The 13,083-nt window shown below is 41.8% G+C and overlaps 1 protein-coding gene across 3 annotated transcripts in view; it reads left to right on the top strand.

The window, feature by feature from the left end:
• Window positions 1-13,083, top strand: part of sos1 (son of sevenless homolog 1) — a 43,526-nt gene that overhangs the window by 750 nt on the left and 29,693 nt on the right. For 2 of the 3 annotated variants that reach the window (XM_082536127.1, XM_082536126.1), the window contains exon 2: window positions 9,119-9,244. In XM_082536127.1, the coding sequence (XP_082392253.1) occupies window positions 9,119-9,244 (126 nt within the window). Of the gene's footprint in view, window positions 1-1,848; window positions 2,082-9,118; window positions 9,245-13,083 lie in introns of those variants that run through there. The other variant, XM_082536128.1, reaches the window with a different exon arrangement.

Raw genomic sequence — 13,083 nt, 5'->3', positions numbered from 1 at the left:
ACCCTCGGGTTGTGGTGCATCGTGGTTACTGAGCATCACGGTGGTCGGCAGGTAAAACTCCACAGAACGATGACAAGAGCTTCATCAGAGCCTTGTGTTGAGGCTGATCCATAAATACCTGGATCATTGTGTCCTCACCTGTTTAGAGGATCACCATCGTCAAACATCAGTCGGACCTCACACTGAAGGTGTTAGTAGTGAGGATGATGATGGTGGTTCCACAGAGGAGGGGCCTGAAAACCGAAGGCTCTTCCTCCCATTATACTTTTAAATTATTACTTTTAAAGGATTTTGAATTCTGGATTTAACAGGAAGCCAAAACAGGAGAAATCTGCTCCCTCTTTCTAGTCCCTGTCAGGACTCTTGCTGCAGCATTTTGGATCAGCTGAAGGCTTTTCAGGGAGTTTTTAGGACTTCCTGATAATAATGAATTACAGTCGTCCAGCCTGGAAGTAATAAATGCATGAACTAGTTTTTCAGCGTCACTCTCAGACAGGATATTTCTAACTTTAGAGATGTTGCACAAATGGAAGAACGCAGTCTTACATATTTGTTTAATATGTGCGTTGAAGGACATGTCCTGGTCAAAAATGACTCCAAGGTTCCTCACAGCTCCATCCTCATCTGCATAGCAGTGTAAATGTATGCTATGTCTTCTAATGATGCTGCCTAAGGGAAGCATGTATAATGTAAACAGAATTGGTCCTAGCACTGAACCCTGTGGAACTCCATAATTAACCTCAGTGTGTGAAGAGGACTCTCCATTTACATGCACAAACTGGAGTCTATTAGATAGATATGATACAAACCACTGCAGCGCAGTACCTGTAATACCTACAGCCTGGTTGGAGATTGGCCTGTAGTTAGCAAAGAGCTGTGTGAACAGATGACTTTTACTCAGAAAGATCAATTGGAGAAAAAGAGTCTAAATGAACATCAATGGTACTAAGAGTAGCTGTAGATAATATTACATCTGTGGGATGATTATTGGTAATTTTTTCTCTAAAGATTAAAATGTTATTTGTGAAAAAGTTCATGAAGTCACTACTAGTTAACGTTAAAGGGATGGTTGGCTCAACAGAGCTCCTCTGAGTTTGTTATCCCTGATATGAGGTAACTTCAACTCTGAGTCACTTACCATGGTAACAGACTGTGAACCTAACCTGATAACTGGCAGGTGTTATTCAATAAACGCTGAGTTTCCCTCCTGCTGCACCTGAACCAGCTGACTGACCCTCTCATTTGTTTCCTCGTTCATAGTTGCTGCCAACGCGCACAGAGGAGCAAAATCTGCTGCAGCAGTTTGTTTTTACAAAAACTGAAGTCCCAGATTAATGTTAGTTTGTTGGTTACTTAACGTGAAGCTTTTGCAGTCATTAAGTTGCCAGTATAACAGGACAGAGGCAGCGATGTCATCAGTCAGATGTCTGTGGACACTGATGCTGTCAGTCTGTCAGTTTCCTTGCAAACATTTCACACTGATTGATCATCAATCGTCTGTCTCATTGCTCCAGTCGCTCTGATGGATAAACGTGCCTCACAGTTGGATCTTGGAGATGACGTGAAAATCTGAGTGAAGCTGACGCTGAAGTGACTTTAAGACTCTAACACAGAACTAAATGTGTTTAAAATCAAGTTTTAAGTGCAGCAGACAGCTAGGGCTGGGCCATATTATACGTTCACGTAGAGCTGGGCGATAGAACGATAACGATATGTATCGCGATATAACTTTTACTCGATAGAGAAATTAAGCTATCGCGATAGACCTCGCCGCTCTTGTCCTCTAAAAAAAAAACAAAAAAAAAAAAAAGGTCAGCCGATCCAAATTCAGTAGCGCAGAGCTGAACCAATCACAGCCGCAGCGTCACGTCGCGTGACTTGCTACGTACAGCACAAGTGCCAAGCCGCACGTGTGTTTGTTTGGGAAGCAGCCAGCGGGTAATGGAGCCAGCGCGTAATGGAGGAAATGAGTGTGCCGACTAGAAAAATCAACCAAGCGTGACCGAAGAGAAAACAGATGATGGTTCCAATGCCGGAGAGATTGTCGAACGGAAGAGCCATAGAAGTTCCGTAGTGTGAAGGTATTTCGGCTATTTCAAGTCTGACAAAAAACAGAGTAGCGTGCACTGTAAATTGTGCCGAAAGCAAGTCTGGAAATACAATAAACTGGTGCATGCGTCACACTGTGCGCCACGTTATTGTTTCGGTGAAATGAATTTCTACAATACTGTTAATTCTACTCTCTGCAGTGTTTAAATGCTTACATATACACACAGTTACTGTCCCTCCACACATACGACTCGGTTCTGCTTCTATGCCCCAGCTTTGTTTACTTTTTCCCACCGAGGCTTCTAGACTTCTGATTGGCCAACATTTCTGCACGGTTAGGAATCTAGCGCCACCTGCTGCTTTGGCATGTTCATAGCAGCGTTTTCCTTCATTTCTGCCTTTATGTGTGGACGGGATTATTTTTTAAAATGGAAACGGAAAATCTCCGTTTTCAAAAATACCCGTGTACGTGTGGACGTAGCCTCAGTCTCTGACTGGAAGCGCTAATTCGTCATTCGGCTTTTGTCAGACTAAAGTAACTGTTAAAACTGTTTGAAAAGCTCAGCTATACAACAAGGAGAGATTGAGAATTTCCTTTTAGTTCTCAGTTTATTTGATATTGACAAAAGTTAGTCAGTTTTGTCTGTTCTTCTGTAAAACAAACTAAGATTTATTTTTAGAATTAATATTTTGTTTCTAAGTGGAATTGACAATTTAGTCTGTTTCGTTTGTTCTATTTTGAAACTTAAACGCTTTAGCGGCTGCCTTTTGTGTAGTTTGCAATATTTGCCTTTATTTATCTGAAAAAGTCTCATGTTCCTTAAGTACATCTACCCTGTTGAACTTATTATGGGAAATAAATATTTAAATAAAAACAAGCTGCTGATTATTTCACATTTTACTTGTGAGCAACGGCACATTTAAATCTTACAAATATAGTTATTTGGCTTATATCGTGATAGATATCGTTATCGCCTGAAATGAAAAAAACATATCGTGATATGAAAAAATCTCATATCGCCCAGCTCTACGTTCACGGTAACACCGGTGTAATGTTGGGCAACGATAAGAAAATGAAATATGGCGATAGAATATGGGTAAAACGCGCATGCGCAGTGCCTTTGTTTTCATGCGCACATGGCGGCGACGGAGAACGAGAAGGGCGAAAGCGGATCGTTGAATGAAACGGATGAACCAGAACTGGTTTGTAAAATGCTGCAGCTTCACTGGTGTGGAACTGGTTTAGCTTTCGTCCGTCAGATACACAACAAAGCACTATTTTTGGTAGCGCATGCTAGCGGGCCGTCGTTATTACCGTGTTTTTTGGAAAATACGGCGCACTTAAAATCAACCCTTTGAGTTTCTGAAAAGCAACAGAGCCCCTTATAATCCCGTGCGCCTTATGTATGAACTCTGGTTGTGTTTACTGACCTAGAAACGATTTTATGTGCACGGCGCTCAGAAATCTGTCAAATGTTTCAGTACGACTTTGCTGAGCTACGAAGCCGCACCGCTTGATGGATTGTCGGAGCATTACGGCTATCATAGGCGGAGCCTCGCGGAGTGATACGTACTGTGCTTCAACATAATGTTACCATATTGTGTGTGTATAAGCTCTTAAGTTTTGTGGATATTATACATCAGGGGCGATTCTAGGATCAGAGCTTTGGGGGTGCTGAGCACCCAGAGAGCTGCCCATCCAGGCAAGGTAAACTGTACTCGTCACGATGAGACTTCTTCCCCGTCTTTATTAAATCATAAGATTCTTAAATTCATCAGGTCTCTCTGTGCCTGGGTCCTCGTCTCAAAACATGACATCACTGTTTTGTACATTTTAACACAATTTAATCCCACATGTGTGAAAGAAAAGCAAAACACTTTTTTGAAAAGTGTTTTGCTTTTCATCAAATCTGATCAAGGTTATTTAAATGCTGCTAAAGAAGAATGGATTGGAATAAAAATACATATCCTAACCTGAATTACTGGGAGAATAATGAATGATGCTCACAGTGAGTAAGAAGTAAACTGAGAGCATTTTTTGGACAGAGATTCTCTTTTAAAGTGTGTGTGTAATATAATAAAAATATATATAAAAAAAAATACACTCCAAAAATAGAGTCCTTGAAATGTACGAAATATTATTACAAAATTAGAAAACTGAGACACCTTGGCCTCTGGTACAATGTATGGAAAGATCTTTACTGCAGATACTAACATGGCTCTGCAGATTTTTTCTTTTCTTTTATCCTATGTCGCCTCAGCTTGAGGTTGGCAAATCTATCACATTTTGGTGGTCAAGTCTCTCAAGCATCTCTTTCTCAACTGACATCACAGCCAGGTGCTGGAGTCGGCTTTGACCCATGGTCCTTCTCAGCCAGGTATGGAGCTGACTCAAGACACTAAAAGACCTCTCACAGCTACAGCTGCTAACTGGGTTTGTTAGGGCAACCTGAATAGCAGTTTTCAGTGTGGGGAAGATCTGATTATCCAGAAGATTGTACAATGTTAACATATCTGGGATGGCACCAGCCTCACTCTCGAGCTTCAAAAAGGTTTTGGCAACCGTGACTTCCTCTGACTGAAGCTCAGTATGGTAACGCAGTGCCAGGGCTGACAACCCAGTTTGTTTAGCAGACTCTGTACAGCAGCTTTAATACAGGGAGACACAACTTCCAGACTGTGAGTAAAATCAGGTTTTTTCTTCTTTGTCAGTTTAACAGTTTCTGCCTGTCACTGCTGTCTGTTTGCTTACCTGGTTCTTCCTGACCTCGTACTTTCTCCTCACGTTCCCTCTTTCCTCTCTCCCTCTTTGGACTGACAATCATACACAAATAGATTCAATTAGATAAAAAATTACATTAATATGAAAAAAACTACTATTAAGATCACCAATAAAAAAAGTCCTCTCTTAGTGTCCTTTCAACCAAAAGGCAAATAACCAAACCACGTGTACATCTGATAAAGGACATAAACATTGAAACACTGATCCAACATGATTCTTGATTGACTCGGTGTCTCTGTACACACACACACACACACACACACACACACACACACACACACACACACACACACCAGGAGTTATAAGGTTAATGGGCATCCAGCCAGTTAGCTAGTTAGTACTTTGGGTTCAATATCGGCACATATGACAAAATAAGCAGTTTCTCTCATTACATTTCAAACAGGACAGTGGTAACATATACTATTATATATTGTACATATATTTATTAGTTTCAGATGTAGCCATTCTTGTATTTTGCTTGTTTACATTATTGTATTTTGCACAACTCTGTTGCTTGTGAAGCTCGCACACAAGAATTTCACTCACATGTGCTGTACCAATGTACTTGCATATGTGATGTGACAATAAAAGTGATTTGATTTAACAAGAGCAGGCTACGGATAATTTAAAGTTTTAGGTTTTAACCCTTGGATGCACAACCTACCAGTACCTACACTCTTCCATGAGTGGGGTCACAAATGATCCCAAATAAAATCAATACATTTTGCTATAAACTTGGTTGTTATTCTTCAAAATCTTTAAAACGAAGAGTTGTAATATTTTCATATTTGAGGTATTCCTCATAAAACATGATTGTGACATGAGGCCCTTTGCATTTTTATTTATTTTTTCATTAATTTTAAGAAATTGGAGTTTTTGTATCTTTTGTATCACTTTTTTATGCTTGCTCTGCATATACTGCAGAAGTTGTTCATCCACTGTAACACAGTCACTGAGGATGAATTTCTGCCTGCAGTTGACCAGGAACAGGCCCCATACGTAGCAGAAAGCTGCCATGTGGTTTGTTTTCAGTCGGTAGGCTCTGGTCCTCTTGTTCTCAAAGTGCAAGACGGGCGAATATCTTCAAATCTTTGAATTGACATAGTGGCCTTGTACAATGGGTTATGCAGAGGACTCCCAAAAAACACACCGACTGGTACATCCCAGTTCGTCTCATTTCCTGCAAGAACGGTCAATCAAATGAAGGCCAGGAGCTTAAGTTTGATTACATTTTTCCACTCTTTCCCCTGTCTGTGGCGACTCTTCGTGCCTCCATGTTTGTGCATGTCAGCACCTCTTCTATTATATTATCAGACATGAACATCTTCCATGCATCTATTGGGGAGACAGTACTAGACCTAGATAGTCTGGGTCCTCTATATCTGAGATGTCAGATTCTGAGTCAATGCCTCTGACGGGCTCTTCATCCCATCCGTCCTGGATCATTTGTAGAGCCACAGGGATCCTAGCTGGCCTCATAGCAGCCGTGTTACTTTAAATAATAAACCCCCCCCCCCCCAGAAAGGACAATGTTTGAAATGCACAGGAAACTATAAACAGGGCTGCACATAAATGGTTCGCAGGTGCGCATTCGCTGTCAAAATAAAAGACACGCACCAGATAAGAAGTTGAGATGCTCGTTTGCGTACATAAGATAATCTGGAGGAGGACAGACATTTTATCAGAACTCTTAAAGATGTCGAAGAAGCAAGCTCCATAAGCAATTACTTTTGTGTTCCTCCACCCCCAAAAAAGCGCAATTTCTGGGAATACTTTTATTTTGACAGCGAACGCACACCTGCAGACCACTTATGTGCAGCCCTGACTGTAAATCATATATGTTACTGTGTAAAAATTAATTCCTGATCGATCAGAAGTGGAAGTGGGTCAGTCAGAGTTGCTAAGAATGAACGTTTCATAGAAGATTCCACAGGAACTGCTTGGAGTCATTTCTGACCCCACTTGTGGAAGAGTGGGGTAGTGATACAAAAACTGCATTTTTAATTAATGAAAAAATAAATAAAAATGCAAATGGCCTGATGTTACAAACATATTTTATGAGGAATACCTGGAATATGAATATATTACAACTTTTCATTTTAAAGATTTTGAAGAAATGTGGCTGATTTTACAACAGAGCAGGACGGATTGTAGGGCAGCAAACATCGTCAGGAAACACGTTTCCAACACTGCAGGTTACCTGGTGTAATGTTTTTCAGGTAAACAGAAACATGTTCTGACTCCTACCAACTATATAAAGAGTAACTGAAGGTTAAATGCAGCTAATATGTCCTGTTTTAAGGCAGGCGCTTCCACCTCCGCTCCGCTGCGTCTCAGCCACCATCGCTCTGGCAGCACAAGAGCCAGAGCAGGGGAGAGCTGGAACAAACCACTTTGGGAGGGGGGGGGGGTTATCTATACTTTTGTTGTTAAAATGTTCCATCTCAAGTACGTACTGTATGTTTTTATATTTTTAGTAGTGTGTCACACAAACAGCAAATATTGTCAAAAAAGGAAGAAATCTTTGGGGGTGCTGTGATTCATTTTGAAAATGGGCTAAAATCGCCCCTGTTATACATGGTTAAGCTGAGGATGTGTCGGCCAGTTTCCACTGGAAATGCCTTTTGGTTAAACCGTCAGCGAGGAATTTGCACTGTTAAATTTTTATATAACTTTAATGCACATAAAAAAAAAACAGCTGCTTGTTTAAGTGAAAATACATTGATGGGTTTTTTTTGCACTAATACAGTTGTAAATGGCCTGTATTTGTATAGCGCTTTACACAACCAGTCATCCACCCATTCACACACACATTCACCAAAAATATTCATCACGATATACATTTGAAAATTTGCTGTGGCTACAATGTAGCTGCCATCACCAGTGTGTGGATGTGTGTGTGTAAAGCGCTTTGGGGTCCTTAGGGCCATTTACAACTGTATTAGTGCAAAAAACCCATCAATGTATTTTCACTTAAACAAGCAGCTGTTTTATGTGCGTTAAAGTTATATAAAAATGTAACAGTGCAAATTCCTCGCTGACGGTTTAACCAAAAAGCATTTCAGTGGAAACTGGCCGACACATCCTCAGCATAACCAAGTATAACATCCACAAAACTTAAAAAGAGGTTATACACACACAATATGGTAACATTATGTTGAAGCACAGTACGTATCACTCCGCGAGGCTCCGCCTACGATAGCCGTAATGCTCCGACAATCCATCAAGCGGTGCGGCTTCGTAGCTCAGCAAAGTCGCACTGAAACATTTGACAGATTTTCGAGCGCCGTGCACATAAAATCGTTTCCAGGTCAGTAAACACAACCAGAGTTCATACATAAGGCGCACGGGATTATAAGGGGCTCTGTTGCTTTTCAGAAACTCAAAGGGTTGATTTTAAGTGCGCCATATTTTCCAAAAAACACGGTAATAACGACAGCCCGCTAGCATGCGCTACCAAAAAAAGTGCTTTGTTGTGTATCTGACGGACGAAAGCTAATTTTACAAACCAAATGTATATCGTGATAAATATTTTTGGTCATATCGCCCTGCTCTAGCAGACAGTGTGATTGTAATCTGATTACATTTCATTTTGAAATGCATTCACAGATTGAAGCTCAGTCATTTAGACAGCATTTTGAGGCTTCGGAGTGTCGGCAGGTTTTCCACTGACAATCACCTGAATCGTTTTCAGCGGCTCGGCCCAGAACGGGAGCATGTGCTCCGGAACAGATCAGCAAACTGTCCGAGTTGCAGATCCTGAGTGGATCACGTTTACAATCGTGGGTTCAAGTTTTATTGTCTTATACAGAGAAACAGTATTGGAACATTTACCTGTAATGAAATTCTTCCTCAGCTTTACATGAACATTAGAAAGTGTACAGCTAAATCAAAGAAGGAAAATAATAATAATAATAATAATAATATAAAAATACCAAAGTATTAAATATTAACAATCGTTTGGTATTTACAGTTTGTGCAAAACTGTGCAGTGAGGATTTCAGTTTTATTTATAAAGCACGAAAATGACAACGACGGCGCTTTATGTTGGAAGGTAATAATAATGTCCAGTTCCAATCACATTCAGCAGCTTCTTCTGCATTTATGACCTGAATTCCTGATTTCAAACGTCTCGTCCTTCCAAACTTAAATATCTAAAATCTGTAAACGCTGAGACATTTGTAAACGTCGCATTCATGAGCTGCCCGGCACATTTATTAGTAACTGTCAGGAAGCCACGAGCTGTCAGTGGCGCTATGACTGATCTGTGTGTGTGTGTGTGTTCAGGTACTGAACCAGGTGCATCCTAACCTGGTGTCCCAGCAGGAGGCGCTGCAGTACGTGGAGGAGCTGATCCTGCAGCTGCTCAGTATGCTGTGTCAGGCTCAGCCACGCACGTGCCAGGACGTCGAGGTGAGACGGACGCACGCTAACGATAATGCACACCAGGTTCTTTCTGTGTTTACTGTCATTTTTACCATTTAAATAAAGTTTTGATGTTTGCGTCAGAAGTCAGCTGGAAGCAGCTGAACAGCCAATCACATGAGTTCCTGATGATGACATCACTGTGAGGCCGAGGTGGGATCGGCGGCTGCGATGACGTAACGAGGTGCTGTCTGGGGAAAAAAACAAAACGCCACGCTGTTGGCGTTTTAATCCTCAACCCGATCCCTGATATTTGACCTTTGACCCCTGACCTTTGATCCCTGACCGTTCCTCAGACTCACATCCTGTGTGTGTTCGTGTTTGGTGACACGTGCCATCCGTTGATCGCGCTCACAGAGGTCACATGATCCCTCAGGCTGCATCATGTGACAGGACATGATGTCGTGTAAGTGCTGGACATGTGACCAAGCAGCAGACGGTCTAGTGAAAAGCACAGCTGCCGACCGGCTGCACCGCACACCTGGACAGGTGTAAGGATGTAAGTCAGTACTACCTCTCGATACCAGTACTCGTCAGTACTGTGACCGATACTCGTCGTCCCGGTTCCTTGTGATTGTTGCCGAGCAGGTGTGAACACCGAGGGTTAATCGCCGCACAGGTGCCGTTACCTGAGTAATAGAACGCACCGTTTCAGCTCACGCCTCCTAGAGTATTGATGGCACTGACTTCATCGTGCGTCTGCGTGTTCCCAGCACTCGTTCTTCCTCGCCGCAGTGGTCCCGGAGCTGCTCGCAGGTCCATCTGTGGTCTGTGCAGGATCACAGAATCCACCGGCCTGCTCCTCACCAAACATGGCGCTCCTCTTCTTTGGGTCAGTGGACCTGATGCGTCACGTCGTCATGGCGCTCCTTTGTTTTTCCTCATCGTCCACAGCACAGCTCAGCGTTTGAATCATGGATGTGACTCCGGTTCTTGGATGACATCAAGGATTTAGGACAGGAGGCGGTTCTCCAGAAACGCCCGAGCGCAGTCAGAGTCTCCAGTTTGTAAAATCCACTTTTGTGAAGCCAGGCGGAGCTTATCGTTAGGCAGGTTTCTTCCTGTTTCCCACCGTCAGCCTGCTCACAGAGTTTTCTCTGTACTGCTCTTTACCTCACAGCGTAAAGCGCTTTCAGGCGACTGTTGCTGTGATTATATAAATAAGTTGAATCAAGAGACCTGTCAATAACCGAGCCGTGATGACAGAATAACCTCGGGTTATTGGCTCCCTTTATCCACTCAGAGCACAGGACAGGTGTGCTGTGCCGTGTGATCAACTATACCCATGGCTTCAACCCAGAAACCACATCAGATCAAGGGCCGTGCGATATGACCCGGTTATCTCCCGATAACCTCATCTGTCACTAAATGTGCTTTTTCTGTAACTCGACCCGTGTGAGGCGTTTTCAGCGGAGTGTTCTGACCGATGCATGAAACCATCTATTTTTAGATAGAAGTTGTAACGGCCGCCATTTTCTTTGTGAGTCTTTCTACACGGCGTGCTGCGGGGAAACGCCCGTTGTAGCGTTTGAGTCTGAGGTTGGTTTGGAGCACCTGACGGCTCTTTGTTGCTTCTCGTCCGTAAACTCTCTCCACTCTGTCACCTGAGAAGTAGGGCTGGGCAAAACGATTATTTTCCTAATCGATGAATCTGAAGCGATTAATTTTTCGATGCATCGATTAATCTAACGATTCATTTTTCAATCCGATTCGATTTCGATTCGATTAACGATTTTTTTCCCCATTATTTGACTTGTATAGCAATTTCACATTTACTAATTTATGTATATAAATGAAAAACACAAATTTATTCACTTGAAGACCTTTTAATAAAAAAAAAATTGCAAAATAAAGTTGTAGAGGTCGTACAATCAATACAATAGAGATAGCATTTAACAAGAAATGAAATGTGCAAACATATATAAAATTAAGGAAAAGTTAACAAAACATTTCAAATAAATAGCAACAATGGTGTCTTTAAACAAACAAAATGTAACATTCACTTTGCTTTCTGCCAAAAAGTGCTCTTCATTCACAAAACAAAATCCACAATAACATTGTGCTGCAATCTTCTGTTTTTAACAAAAAATTAAATGTTTTGCAAAACAAATATAACAAAGGAAATCATAGCAAAAAATTAATAATATACAAACAGCAGCAATGGCGTCTTTGAACAAATAATGAAATGACAAGTTACCCCTAAGTAGGACTCTGTGACCAGACTTGTCCAAGCATCAGTGGTAAGGGAGATTTTGGATGTGGCTTTTTTTAGTTCATTCCTTAGTTTCTCCACTGAAGTTTCATACTTTCTCTCCATCATGCTTGTAAAATGACGCAGAGTGTAACTCACCCACAGCAAGTGGTCTCTTGTCTTTTAAAATCATAGCTAAGACGCTCTCAGTAAGTACAGCCACCTCCTGGGGGGTGCATGGTGTACTTCTTCTCTGACAGTAGTCCTCCAGACTTTTCTGTTTATTCCTGAAATCATAAATCACACACAGCACACAGATGAATTCGAATAATTACAAAATAATCATATGGAAAGCATAATATCAAAATAATCTGATAAGGATCTGGTTGAGATAGATAGATAGATAGATAGATAGATACACACATACTGTTATGCCATGTGCTTTCATAGCATAACAGTAAGAGGTTAATAATAATCCCCAATGTTGAACATATGATATGCAGTAATCATGATGGCTGGAAAAGATAACGTTTAAACACCCAGGGCTGATGGCACCTTTACTGGTGCACTGCTTTCTAGTCATTAGATGGCATAACTTTGACCTATAAGATCAAGCTGGAGAAGCATTATGTATAAAAACAGCGTTCAAATAGGATGAAACACATTAAATTTGACAAATCAAGAGTTCATTGTCATTTTGCTTTTGCAAGCACTTTAACAATGTTGTAACAGTGTCCACGACGGCTACGTTTAGCAGGTGGTGCATTATCCTTGTTAACATTTCTCCTGCGGCCAATTCGCTGTCTCACATTTTTGTCTTTCGCCGATTCTGATAATCAGCCTGCGTGCATTCAGACTCATTTTGCCAGCATGGGCCACAAACCAAAAAAACAATAACAACAGCAGCTGCTATATGTTACTGCTCAGCAGCTTAAATGAGTTTTGCATTTACGGAGGTTGGGTCTTTATCTGTGTCTATGAGTGAGTGTACGTCTACGTGGGGGGGTCTGGATGAATTAACGGGTAAAAACTAGCGTTAGTAAAAAAGTTAAACTTACGGTGGTTTGTCCTTTGCAGAAGCTGCTCCTGGATGCAGTCGTTTGAGGTGCTGGTGCATAGCCATCGTGCTTTTATGATAGGCCATTTCCACCTCACAAAGCCGGCAAACGACTGAATCACTTCCTTTTCTGTTAAAATATCCCCATACTGTAGAGCTGCGTGTTCGGGTGGAGTGATTTAAGTTGACTGCAACTGCCTCACTCATGATTCCACTACTCGCTGCCGCCATGTCTTTTTTTGAAAGTGACGACGCATCGACGCAGATTTTTTTACGTCGACGTTTTTTTTTTGTGTTCCAGCCCTACTGAGAAGAGCTCTGTGCTGTTCGAGTCTGAAGTGGCGCCGCTTTGTGCCAGAACTTACGTTGTGCAGTTTTCCATGTCAGACGTTTCATAACCAAACCGTGTCCGCGCAACAGAGGCGGCCCTCGTTTAGGAATAAGGTCCTGGATTTGTGTGGACTGGTCCGTCTGTTTGCAGCTACCTGGTTCTGCCTCGTCTAAACTGGTCGTGCTGGGATTCTCTGTCCCCGCATCCATAAACAGTGGATTTTGCGTCACCGTGAAACAAACGATAGT

Source organism: Aulonocara stuartgranti (genome assembly GCF_965226115.1).
Source record: "Aulonocara stuartgranti genome assembly, chromosome: 6".
Taxonomy (NCBI): domain Eukaryota; kingdom Metazoa; phylum Chordata; class Actinopteri; order Cichliformes; family Cichlidae; genus Aulonocara; species Aulonocara stuartgranti.
The sequence above is the reverse complement of the archived record's forward strand: the minus strand, read 5'-3'. Positions and strand labels throughout refer to the sequence as shown.